Source organism: Equus caballus, chromosome 9 (genome assembly GCF_041296265.1).
Source record: "Equus caballus isolate H_3958 breed thoroughbred chromosome 9, TB-T2T, whole genome shotgun sequence".
Classification (NCBI taxonomy): domain Eukaryota; kingdom Metazoa; phylum Chordata; class Mammalia; order Perissodactyla; family Equidae; genus Equus; species Equus caballus.
In genome coordinates, this window is record NC_091692.1 from 72419001 (window position 1) to 72433474 (window position 14474).

Below are 14474 nucleotides of genomic sequence, written 5' to 3' on the forward strand. Positions count from 1 at the left end.
ATCTTATGCTTCCCAACCTCCAGAACTGTGAGAAATAAATTTCTGTTGTTTATAAGCCACTCAGTCGGTGGTATTTTGTTACAGCAGCCTGAATGGACTATGACAGATGGGAAAGAGAAACTTCCCTTAACTACCTTCCACTTTTGTGCCAGTTTTTGTGTGTGTGTTTGCAAAAATGGAGGAAACAAACCTGCCTATTGCTGACGACCTCTCATTTATTATGGATACATTTACATGAACAGCAGTTGCCATATTGTCAAAAAACAAACTTACCATCTCAAAAACTTTCAGATATGCTTAACAACTTACACCTGCTTAGAGGATAAGTTTCAAACTCTTTACTCTGTGCTTCAAAACTCTCCAAAAGATGATTGTAACTGACCTTCTCAGTTGAAACTGAAATCTCTCCTCTCTACGTTTGTCTCCACCAGCCAAAGTCAATTCACTTTTAGTTTCCTCAAGTGATGTGTAACATTACCAGAGCCATAAACATTCATGTAACTGTACACATTATATATGACTAAATACATTTGTTTTCTAACCTAGAAAGTGCTTTCACTATTTTCACCCATTGAAACATCTTGAAAGGCTCAAATAGTGTTTGATAAAGAGCAAAGAAACAAGACAAATATTAATAAATTTGGAGTTGAAATAAAGTGGAGGAAAAAAATAGGTTGTTGCAAAATTAAGACTTTTTGTTTTTTCTGGCTGGTTAGATTTAATTTAAGGGAAAACGTTAAGCATTCATATAGGCCAAGATTAAAGAAAAAGTGGAATGAGGAGTTTTTATAATCAAGACAGTGGAGAAGGGAGTATAATACAGAGGTTATGAATGTGCTATTGGAGCCAAATTGCTTGAATTCAAATTTGAACTCTACCTTTTACTAACCATGTGAACTTGGGAAACTTTTTTAACCTCACTGTGCCTGTTTCCCCATCTACAAAATGCATATCTAGATGATATCCACTCTGTATAGCATGAGTATGAAGATTAAACAGGTTATTACATGTAGAGGATTTCAAAACTGTCTCTGAACCAAAGAAAGTGCTCATTAAATGTTAGGAAATAAAAAGGAAGGAGGTTGGGGCCCGCCTGGTGGCGCAGCAGTTAAGTTCGCACATTGGGCTTCTTGGCAGCCTGGGGTTCGCCGGTTCGGATCCTGGATGCGGACATGGCACTGCTTGGCACGCCATGCTGTGGTAGGCATCCCACATATAAAGTAGAGGAAGATGGGCACGGATGTTAGCTCAGGGCCAGGCTTCCTCAGCAAAAAGAGGAGGACTGGCAGTAGTTAGTTCAGGGCTAATCTTCCTCAAAAAAAAAAAAAAGGAAGGAGGCAATACAATATGAATACATAAGTTATTTTTCAAGTCTCTGTCAAGCGTGATCCCTCTCTCAACCAAGAAAAAATTCTTAACTGCCTCTGATTTTCATGACATTTTATTTGTACCTTTTTTAGGAGATATGGTAGAAGATGCTGTTTATACTTTAGTATAGTATACAGTTATTTTATGTGTGCTTTCCATAAGTCATAAGCTCCTTAAAATCACCAACTATTGTGTATTTCTTCTCCATCATTGTCAATCAATAAATATTTGTTAAGTAAATATAAATACAAATATGTTATCTCTCCTTTACCTTGAAAATACACTTTTATAATTTTCACATCTTATTACTAACATTTCAATCATCAAATTCTATTTGTTTTGAACAAAACTTAAGGATAGAGCAATAAAATGCCCAATATTTTTATTGAGCCATAATACTTTGCATTGTGATGATTTTCTAAATATGCAGTTGCATCAACAGTGACCTCATCTCCACCATTTAGAATCTTTTTTTTATTGTAGGTACAAATATTCAGCAGCAACAGCCATTTTAGAGTTACGAGAAACACAATCATGAAGCATTTTCAGAAAATCTGGAATAATTGATACTATATTTATAAGTAATTAGTTACAAATTAATGCTAAACCATGAAGTCTTTGTGAACTGTACTCATACTGAATTTTCTGTATAAAATGTCTAAATATAAAAAAAACTAACTTATTTTGGAAATTAATTAAGCATCTATTTAACAACAAAATGTAAAAAAATTAAGGTCATTTTAATGCAGAAACATGCTTTTGGTTCTGTTCTCAGATTATTAACATGCATGCCAAATTCCACATTTACAAACTGAGATTCAAATTTTGAAAATATGCAAAACTGGTTTAGAACTAAATCTAGATAGTTGGGTTTGTACATTACTTACAGTGGCCAGTGACAATAGGCACGATTTTGATTATACTGATTCTATGCATACAGTTCTCAATCTTTTCAATATCAAGTTCTCATTTATAAATCAGTAAAATGTGATGGAACCCTGGGAAGCTTGTTCCCTGAGTTCATATTTACTGCTATTGTAAGGGACATAGATCATTAAGTTAGACTGTGCCTTCTTTATGAGGTATTGCATAAGAAACTTTTCACTCTGCTTAGTAAGTTTGGTTTTCCATTACAAACTGCTTGCTTTTACTTTGTGACACTATGAACCAATCATGTTTTGTTTAGGTTCCCAGATAGATTAAAGCCAAATTTAATGCTGATTCTAATAAGCATATAAAAATACAAAACATGACCTTTGTATTATTAACCTTACTCTTGGTTTCATCTTACTCTTCTGTTAATTTCTCTTACTGTAGTTATCCTTATTTGCACTTAATATTTTTTGCTATGTGTTCATGTTTTTATACTGTAACTACCTTTTTTAATCTTAGCTATAAATTAAATATAAAGATACAATAAGTGACCTTAATATTTTAATCTAGTTGGAATGTTATGGTAATGTATGGTTATATTCAAATATAAGAAGCAGTAAATAAAGAGAAAATGGCCTGGTCAAAACTCAAGAAATTAGTGACATAAATATGAGAACAACAAAAATGATAGACAAAATACTAATTTTTCAAGACTCCTTCAAATTTTAAGATATTTATTGCCAGTTTTACATACATAATCATTAAAAAGTAAAAAGAAAATTATTTCTGTTCTTTTGAATCAGATCTGCAGTTGGGAAAAGCGTAAAGAAAGTGACTACAGAAAGATTTTAGATTTTGACCACATTGAGCAATAGATCAAAAGTAGACTTTTTGAAGGCATGTAAATTTCAACATTTAGATTTTGCCCTCTATTATAAACTGTATGAAAAGTCTTTCATCACTGAATGGCTCAATACACACACCTTTAACATAACTTACTAAGATAGCAGGTGACCAATAAAACTGCACAGGGGAGAAAGAGCCCAAGACCAAAAATGTACACATGTCCTTCCAGAAGGATTCCTATAAAAATTCTTATTACTGTGCTTTCTTAACACAAAAAACAAGGACATTTCACATGGAGCTAGTACATTAAAATAGATGTCATGTGGCATTATTCGATGTCTTTGGTGGGCTACCATTCCCCTTCCTCCATTCATTTATCCTAAATTATTTTGTCTCATCTTTAGAGTGGTGGCTTTACAAAGAGTAACAGAATACCAGATGGTCATTGCTGTGGTTCACTGAGTTTATATCCTAGCAGGAAGTCAGATGATTGCTTTTCAAGGTTCTTATCATGCATTGAACACTCTATTTCACCACAGGGAACCCTGTAGCTGTCAATATATTTTTTGGCTAAGCATTCTCCATAATTTTTCCTTAAGTCATGGTACCATATAATCATTTGAATACTTTGTGGGCACCAAGATAATATAATTTTTCTTTCTTTATACAAGTTTTGAGATGTAGGTAAGTGTTAGAAATGAGTATTGCCTACTGTTTATAAAATTGTTTTATTTGGGGACCAACATTATGAAACTATTTGTTACAACTTCTTCAAAAATATACTTTCCTCAAAGAATCTGGATCTTTCATTTAGAACAAATACTTTCAACTCTTGCTTGTCAAAACAAATAAACAAAACACTTCAAATAAACAAAAGCCTCTATAGATGCATATGGCTCAAAGTTACACAGAATGAGTATAAACACTTAGACTCACTTGCCTCAAAAAGAAACCAACTTTTGTCCTTTTTTTTTTTTTTTGAGGAAGATTAGCCCTGAGATAACATCTGCCGCCAATCTTTCTCTTTTTGCTAAGGAAGACTGGCCCTGAGCTAACATCCGTGCCCATCTTCCACCACTTTATACGTAGAATGCCTGCCACAGCATGGCTTGACAGGCAGTACGTAGGTCTGCACCAGGATCCAAACCGGCAAACCCCAGGCCGCCAAAGTGGAACGTGAGAACTTAACTGTTGTGTCACATTTTCAAAATACACATTGTCAGCATTTCTCTAGGAATTGTACAGAAAGAGAAAGAAGTGGAAATCATTCCATTAAGGAAGAAAAAACCCAAACTCTATAAATTAACAATACAGTATCATAACATATAATACTAAAAAGCAAAATACAGATCTAATGACTATCTCTTTATTGTCAAAGAAAATGGATTAATTTAAAATAAGAGAGACAGATGAAGCAACAAAAAAATTTGGACAATAGAATAAAGCAACAAAAATGTTTGAGTCATTATATACAGGATGGAAAAAGGGGGAAAAAAGTAAATAGCTTCCAGAATGGAGGAAGACACAACTCACAAATGAAAAACGGGGAAAATGATGTGTGAGTTGAATGTAAAAAACATGGACGACTATTAGCAGCAGCAGCAGAGCACAGGACAAATAAATGGTAGGAATAGAAGGTCCTGATTTTCCTCTCTAAGTATCAGAAACTCACAGAGGGCCAGCACCTATTGCTTATGCAAGAACCCCACTCTATCTTTATGCATGGAATTGGAGTACACACATTTTGGTGATAACCCACAGCAGCAAATAGATCATCTTCCAAAATAAAGACCCCATATTCAATAGACTATAAGTTTCATGAGGCCTGGGGCTGTTTCATCCATCATTGCACTTAGCAGCCTGGCCTGTGCATAGTGACTTCTTAATAGATATCAGTTTAATTACTGAATATACTTCAAATGTGAGAACTTTCAGAAATGAATGACTCAGAAATCCTGTTACCCTTGGGAAAAATACTTCACCATCGATGTGTATTACTTGCTGATCCCAACCTAATACGATAGGCAAATATGGGACTCAAAGTTCCTCTTAACCACTACAACTCTAAGAAAAATTAATTCCACTGCCTGCATGGTTCTAGAACCTAAATACGTCCATTCTCTGGTGCTCAGTTCTCAAATACCTTTCTCGATGATGACAACTGAAATAAGGCAGTAATTACTACTAACTGAATATTATAGATTAGGTATTTTATATACATTAACATAATCTTCATCATAATACTATAAAGTAGTAAGGACTTTCCCTATTATACAGACGAGAAAACTGAGATCTGAAAAATCAAATATCTAGAAAAAGTTTCTGTATCTTCTCAGTGGCAGAGATGTAAAGCAAACCAAGGTTTTTTATCAGTCCAGAGTCCATTCTTTCCAGAGTTTTTACTCTCTTGTTTTAAAAAATATTCTCCATTATTTAAAAGCCCTAGGCACATGTTGAACTGTCAATAGATATTTTTAAATTTTGTAAACACACATGTAACACAATAAGTGATAGCCATAACTTACATACTATTTTTTAAATTACTTTATTATTGTATTTGGAAACAATTGGCAAGTTTTGAGTACCTTCTATGTGCTAGGCATTATATCAATATTTTTTTAAAAAACTGTCTCATTTAATCTAATCTCTCTAACATTCAGAGTCTCTTGAGATAGGTAAAAATATTCAACTGTTGACATAAGAACAACACACTCAGGTAATACGTGGCAGGAGGGCAAATCAGCTCAAAGATCTGATACCCTAAAAGACAAATTATGTGTCCTTTGCTCCATCATGCTGGATACTACTATAACAATTTAATCAGGACATTTTCATCATTTTATCACACAAATAAATTTTTCAGAACAAGATCAGAATACAGGAGAGGATGATTGAGCATTGGCCTGACTGTTGATGGAACTGGTTGCATTTTCCAGGGAGAGATGAAGAAGCATAAGTGACCTGGGACACATAAATTTTTCCCTGTGGCCTGACATCACTGGGATTTTGCTGGCAGTTATTGAGGTGATAATATAACCCCATTAACAAATGATTCATGCTTAACTTGCTTGTTTATTAAAATGCATGCACAAAGTGTTTTCCTCATTACTATCAAATATAGCAATTCTCATAAAGGCACCAGATCCCTTTATGTGAAATGACAGGGCTCATGAAAGTAGGTGTTGTGCCCAAATAATGTTGCTCAGATAAAAATGGCAAGTGTAGTGGAGAAACTCAAAGTCTGTACTAAAACATTTTCTGAGATAACATTTAAGGTAACATCTTTGGAAATCAGCTAAATGAAACCATAAAAGCCCCAATTCTCAAAAGAAATTTTTAATGCATGGTGTGACTCATGACATTTTGATATTCAACAGTGCATTTGAGCTCTTCTTTTCTTTGGCATAGAACAGTTTATCACTAACACTATTCTTTCTATGATTCATGGAGTTACACTGAAAGATTCTCTTCTTTGGGAGTAGATTCAAGGAAAAAGAAGGTGGTAACTTACTAGGTTTTCTTTACCAAATGTTTTAAAAAAAGGAACTACAGATTTTAGCTTCAAAAGAAAAACATTAGGGCCAGTCATGATGACCTGTTAAAGTTTAGCATGCTCTGCTTTGGCAGCCCAGGTTTGGTTCCCAGGTGCAGAACCACACCACTTGTCTGTCAGTAGTCATGCTGTGGTGGTGGCTCACATGGAAGAACTAGAAGGATGTACAACTGGAATATACAACTATGTACTGGGGCTTTAGGAGGGAAAAAAAAAACATTAAAAAGTAATGTTATGGTGAATTAAAAAAATGGACTCTGTTTTGATCTAGTTCAGAAAATCCAACAATAGAAAATATTTTAATTTTTTAATTTGCAGCTTATTATTATGTTTAACCACTAAATGGGAATGAAAGAAGCATGACACTGAGTTATTTATGTATTTTGGTTTTTAATTCAATAAAATATTTTCCAGTTGTCTTCATTTCTAATTCTTGTGTACTTCAGTTTTCTCAACAACCAGTTCTATTATTAATGTAGTATCATATTTCTGAATATCATGTCTCAGCATTTATACATGCATAAGTGTGTAATAATGACATATACCCAGAATAAATAGGTTTTCTATTTTGTAATGCCTCTTTGAGATAATTTCCAGACTGCTGAGCATAGGAACATATAAACACAAACATCCTTCCACCGGCCTCCTTATACCAGTGGCAACAATGTGTCCTTTAAAAGTATTACTTGTTTTTAAAACTTTCTACTAGATTTTTTTGCTTGTTTGTTTTACTTCTAACCTCTGATTACTTCTGTGGAGGTCTTTTGTATAATTATCTGGCTACACTTTCCCTTCTCTTTCTCCTTCTCCAACTATTGCCTTTAATTGCTCATCTCGAATTCCATGTTTTGGTATCACATTTTGATCCAGAATTGTGGATCAAGGTTTCTAGCAGGAGAATAAAATTATGTTCTGACAAAACAAGCTTCTGTTCTTTTTTCCATCAGCTGTTTTTCTTTACCACATTGCAGTGGAAAGCAGTCTTCTTCCAAGAAAAAAGCTTGGAAGACCCTTTCCACTCCCTATTACTAATTTAGCTAATTGCAATTTCTTTTGCTTTGTCAGAGGCAACAGTTCCTTCAATAGCCCTTTTGCTCAGCTATACTGACAAATATTTTGTTTAGGTCGCATGGCACCAATTTACTATATGACATCCACATCACTAACATCCAAGCCTTCCCCAAAAAGGATCTCACCTGTCAGATCAAAATAAACTCTGTCAACATTTTACAACATCATATCCCTTCACTGATCAGTGCTTTCCCTGAAACCTCATATGGATCCCAAGATCTTTACTTTTGGCTATAAATAGACTCAAATCATCAAGAAAATATAACACTCTTTTAAGATTTTCTGTAATTAATCTAAAACATCCTGATACAACCTTAAATTTTCTATGATTGACTCCTTAAATCTTAATACACTAATTCTTCCATCAAATGGTTTGACTTTTTGTAGATCCAGGTTTAGGGGAATTTATAACACTATAATTTACGCAGAACTTTTACAAACACTTTTATTATTTGCCCTGAGATGTGTATATCAAAATGCCATTCTGAATACAGAATACCATTAGAATTTTAGAATGTTTGACCTAGGAATAGCATATCTACTTCACATTTTCTGTCAACTGCTCTTAATTTGTAAAGGGTGTTGGGAGTGCTGGGTTGAGAAGGACTCTGACGCCACATAAAAGCTCAGTGGGAATAAATGTCATGGAAACCGCTATCAAAGGACAGAGTGCAGAAAAGGCAAGTGTGCCAGGTATTTTCATTCCAGATTTAGAGCATAGGAATTTGGTTTCACTCTTTATAGAATACTGTTTAGCCCAGCATCAGGCAGTTAGTTGCTTTTTACAAATACTAGCAGATGGTGTTGATAAAATTTATCCAGCCTGTGAACAAATATAAAAACCCTTGCACCATATCCTCTAGGTTGATGTGGCATTCATTTTTCTTAATTAAACTATCATTGTTAGGAAGCATCAAAAGAACTTTCTAAAAGCGAAGTTTCATCAAGGAGAGACTTTATGTAAACTCCAGGGAAAGCAATAAGCAGATCGTTACAGGGTTATCAGCCCCCTGCAAAGTTATAAATTAAAGAATCAGTATGCTCTCAAGTGGCAAAGAGCAGAGGAGGAAAGCCATAGACTGAATAGTCTCCGATCATTTCTTTCAAACTGAATAACAACCACATAAAATCCAAATACTCTATTCCTCTATTCTTTAAGTTTTGATAAAAAATTGGTTAGTGGGAGATAAATTGCTCCTTAGAAAATTAGATCATGTGCTCTATGAAGTATGATTTCACAGATTCTACTTTTAGCCAGTGAATATTACAAACACATGAGAACTACTTTTGAGGCAAGAAAGGAAAATTATTGCCTCATTGAAAATGTTCTTGCTCCATATAGTTAGTATTTTTAGCAAGTTCTCTGTGAAATCTTCTCTTTAAAGTGTTGTCCCTACCTGAACTTCCTTCCACTCAACCGGGAGAAATTAAAATCTTCCTTATCAAGGTGCCTAACACACTCTACAGATTGTGATATTAAAGTAATCATCACACATTATTGTAATTACTTGATTACATTACCATCAGCCCCACTAAAACTGGATTCCTAAAGGCAAGACTTGTTTTTTAAACATCTTTTGATACTCAGCACATGAGATAATGCTTTGCACAGGGTAAGCCCTTATTAAACATATCTGAATGAGTAAATGTATTCATTAGTATTATTGTTAAAAAGAAGAAGGGGTGAGCTTGGCAAACTGAAGTTGAGTAGGAAAAATTTCCAAAAACAGAAGCTGCCATTTTTTGGATACACAAAAAAATCATGAAGAATGAAGTCAAAAGATATAAGCACAAAGGGACTTGTGAATGAGTAGGGAAGTAGGGTATACACTCTGGCAAAAACAAACAAAAACAACAAAAACAGAAGTGTTAGTATTAGGATTAGACTTGGATATAAGGACAATGGATATTATTCATCCAGTTGTTGTTGACTGTAATTCTTTTCTTTAGGGAGGAGATGGTAACAAATGCTACAGAAAAGTGGGAAGATAGAACATAAGCAATAACTTAATATATATCTAGCACTTTACATATGTTATCCCATTAAACTCTAATGGTACTGTGATTTGGGTATTTCTGTCTATGTCTTCATCCTACTATAGCTAAAGAAATAGTTTCCAAAATAATATAATGTTTGCTCAAAGCCTCTAGTTAATAAGTGGCAGAATCAGAATTTAGACTCAGATCTTTCTGACTCCACAGGCTCTTATCTGCACTGAGATGGAGAAGAAGGAGATCCACAACAGAAATTAATCTTCAGGTAGTACCGGGAATGCTCTGTTGAAGCCTCTTAAACATCCTTCTTGCTTTTAATTACCTTATTAAGTCCTTTTGATTTAGTGAGTTTTATGCTTTAAAAAAAAATGACTATACGTCTTTTGACTGATTCACATATAAAACTCCATTTCCTCTCTTATAATAAAAGGTATTTGAAGAGAGATGAAAATTATTTTGGTTAAGTATCAAATCATAACAAGTTTAGGCTTTGGAACCAGACAAAATAGGTTCAAATCTGGCATCCTCACCACAGCCATGGGACTCTAACATTTCTGCACATCTTGTGAGCAGAGATTCCAACTGTCCTTCTGCTCTTTGTACCAGACTATCTTTTCAAAGACGTTTGTATAGCAAATAGCCTCAGAGGATAGAAATAGTGTCTTCCACCAGAGCAAAGGGCAAGTTTACTTAGGAGATAGACATAGGGTCACCATCCAGAGCAAAGGACAGGCATGCCCAATAGAAAGGATTCAATTTCCCTAAGCTCATGATTCTTTTCCTATAATTCCACTTTTACATGAGGAGGTATCTCACAGACTTCATATCATTCTATGAGAAGTGGGGCTTGGAGAAGTGGAACAAAATGCTAATAGTCTGGCTCCTGACACTTCTGTGAATAATACACTCTCCTTTGTTTCTGACCCAAGAGTCTTGTGTCTTTTATCACCACCCCAGAAACTGTGGGAGAGAAACTTGTTAACTTACAAGTTGAATAAAATCTAAGACTCTTCATAATTCTTGACATTTACTGAGTAACCTAAGCAATTATTTTTAAATTTTTGAGCTTAAGTTTCATATCATTATGAAATTTAAGTGGTTATGCTTATAAACTTCTTAGTATAAGTGATCTAATAAATGGTAGCTAATAGTAGTCATAGAAATAGCAGCAGCAGTAGCAATAACAGTATTAGCAGTAATAGTAATACAAGCAGCAGCAGCATCAAAGGGAGCTAACATTGAAAGAATTCTAGACTATCTTATTTAAACTTCACAACAAATGGAACAGGTGGATTTTTTTCTCTCGTTGCTTAATTGAGATAAATTAATCTCAAAGAGTTGATATGATTTGCCTGAGGTAACTAACATGATACTTGTCAAAGCTGGGATAAGAAGCTAGCTGTGTCTGATTTCCAAGGGTTTCACCTGCATGCGTTTGTAGCCACACATTTAAGAGGAAGGTACAAAGTAATTTAGATGAGCAGTTGGACATTCATACCTCCCATTCGTAAAGGAATTACAGAAGCACATGTCAAAAGATAATGAGTTATATCTTTTAATTAAAAGATACAACTTACTAAAAGATACAACTCATTTATCTTTTGGTTGTTAGAAAAGAAAGCCCAAAGAGAAAATGATGTTGGTCTCCAGAATTTCTGTGGGCAAGATTCATCCTTGAATTCAGCTGATGTTGAACACGCTATATCTTCTAGGCTCTGTAATTTGAACCTATGTCCATATTAGCATACTATTGAGTTTTGCCCATAACACAAACAATGTTTATTAGTATCAATAATAAACTATACAGCAGTCTTAATTTCACAAATTCCCATGCTAAGTCCTCTACCAGAAATCTTTAAAAGATTCATAGATTCAGTCAATATTTCAAAATGAAAACAAAATCATGAAATGAAATGAATAAAAAACAGCCTAATTAAATTTCTAAACATCATAAACTCCATATTTTTCTAATATAAATATGAAGACACATATCTATACAATGCCTAAATATGTATACAAATATACATATATTTTACTGTCTCATTTCACAAGTAATGTCATCTAATTTTGCAAGTATTTTTCTAAACTTTTCATGTAGCATATGTTATATATATATATATATATATATATATGTATTTCTTTAATACATATATTCAGATTTTATAAAAGAAACAAGCACTAAGCACCAGACATGTTTTGCAAATATACTGTCTGATTACAACTCTTACTTTTAAAATGTTTTCATTTGTCAAATAAATATTTGATCAACATAAAAATAAACATTATTTTTTTCTTTACCTCTACAGATGGGAACAGGAAAATCCCATGAGGCTGTATTAACTGAATTGGATATACAAGTGAGTTGAGGGTGGCCATCAAGAATATATCCAGTTACACAGCTGTAGCGGATCTTGTCCCCAACGTCGAACCTTGTACCATATAATACACCTTTGGGTGGAACTCCTGGGTTTCCACAAGAACTACTCTGCAATTCTATAAAAGAGAGGGAAAAGGAGAGTTTTAAGTTATTTTAATATATATTTTAATGTCTTAGATTTATAAATTATATGTAGATACAGATGTCTCTTTTCCTTTTAAGAAGAGTCACAAAAAAGGGAAATGTCTTCTATTTCAATACATGTAACAGAAAAGTATGGGAAAGGAACTAAATTTTACCAAATAGATATTAGGCATCATTCTTTGTGCTAGAAAAATTTAAATATTCTCTATCATTTTGTAGCAATTTTTAAAATCAGTATTACTCATATTTTACAGATAATTAAAACTGAGATTAATACCATTTACATGGCTTCTTCAAAGTTAACATTCTACTAACATAGTAATAAGTAAATGAAGGTCCATTAAAATGCTCCCCATTACTTTCATGGTTCTACTTAACCTAAATCATGAGGATTCATCTAAAAAGAATACACATTCTTTGGGGGGCTAGCCTGGTGGTGTAGTGGTTAAGTTTGCATGCTCTGCTTTGGTAGCCCAGGGTTTGCAAATTTGGATCCCGGGTGCGGACCTACACATCACTCATCAAGCCATGCTGCGGCAGTGTCCAACATATAAAATGGAGGAAGACTAGCATGGATGTTAGCACAGGGACAGTCTTCCTCAAGCAAAAAGAGGAAGACTGGCAACAGATGTTAGCTCAGGGTCCATCTTCCTCCCAAAAAAATAAAAAATAAAATAACCATTTTGGGTAGAAACTTTTATTTTCATGTAAATGAGAAAATATAGTGCAGTAAAATATGAATATATTTTTGAAGTTAGAGAGACTGGGTTAGAATTCCAGCTCTATTATTTGTTTAACCTTGAAAATAAAACAATTATAATAAGTACATACACCTGTGAAGTTTTTTTAATTCGATCACATGCAAAATATCTGGAAAATGCCTGATATGTCAGAATATTTTACATATTACCTTGTTATTTTATTAGTTCACGCTTAAAAATATACAAGTATACAAATATAAGAGATATTTTTAAATAATATTCATTTCAAAGAAAAATCCAATTTCACTTTAAATGAAAAAAATGGAAAGAAAAATATAGAAATAATAGAACTTACACTACTTAACAAGGTTAGTGAAGAATTATTTTTCCTTATATTACTTTCTCAATTTTCTATTACACTACCATTATATTATATTACTTTTATTTCATAAGTAATAATCAATAGAAATACAAACAGTGGTGAATTGATGGGCTAAAAGGTATTCCAGTTTGAGTAAATCTATAGTTTAGTTAACAGTATTATGCAAATGTTAATATGCTGGTTCTGACAATTGTGCTATGGTTATATAGGTACTTAATATTAAGGGAAGCTGGATAAGACTATTTGGGAACTCTGCACTGTTTCACAATTTACCTGAAAGTCGGAAATTATTGCAAAATACAAAGCAAAAAAGACATTGCAACACTAAGTGAAGTATGTTTCCATTATGCCTTGATACTCATCCCATTTGTGTAGTTAGTAAATTCTATACAATATCATTTCATATTAAAACAAATAATTATAAGCCACTGTAATATTTAAAATATCAATGACTACATTAAGTAAAACATCAAAATAAAAAATGCTTCAAAGAGGTGGATGCAACATTATAAAAGCAATGGCCATCTACAGATAAGAAGTGTATACAGAGCTGAAATTTTGTCTGTTTATCCATTAAGAGGGTTATAGTGCTTGTGGGAGTGTTTCTTAAGTGAACATTAATTTTTCTGTATAAACTTTTCAATGATAGTAAAAAGAAAAAAGTGTGATGAATTTCAAATGAGGTCAGGTTAATCAATGAAAAATGCATTGAGGATTTCATAGAACTTGCATTATATACATTAAAAAAGTATTTACTTTTAGTTTAAACTACTATTTTAGATTCTCAAATGTAGAAAAGTAAAGAACTTGACTAATGTTAATTAAATATCAATGGTTTCTATCGATAGGCATTTTCCTTAAGCTTCTTCAGCATTTAATGATACATCATAAACTTATTTTAATAATATAAATTAACTTTACATAATGTTTGTAAAACATGTAAACTTATAAAGTTATTTTACATGATATTTATAAAATATTTTAAACATCAGTAACCAAGGTTAGTGATGTCTAATATTTCACTTTACTATTTTCTCCAAGGCATATGCTATAAATTTACTTTCAGTAAAATTTAAAACATATTTATTGTCTGTGAATGTTGAGCAATTCTTTAAAAAATACTTTTGAAGTAAACAGTTTATTTTGAAATAGTCAAATTTGGGG

The 14474-nt window shown here is 33.1% G+C and overlaps 1 protein-coding gene across 7 annotated transcripts in view; it reads right to left on the reverse strand.

The window, feature by feature from the left end:
* The window catches only part of CSMD3 (CUB and Sushi multiple domains 3), a 1186048-nt gene that overhangs the window by 893007 nt on the left and 278567 nt on the right, over positions 1 to 14474 (reverse strand). For all 7 annotated transcript variants that reach the window (XM_070221725.1, XM_001915960.5, XM_070221729.1 and 4 more), the window contains exon 4: positions 12005 to 12199. In XM_070221725.1, the coding sequence (XP_070077826.1) occupies positions 12005 to 12199 (195 nt within the window). The remainder of the gene's footprint in view (positions 1 to 12004; positions 12200 to 14474) is intronic.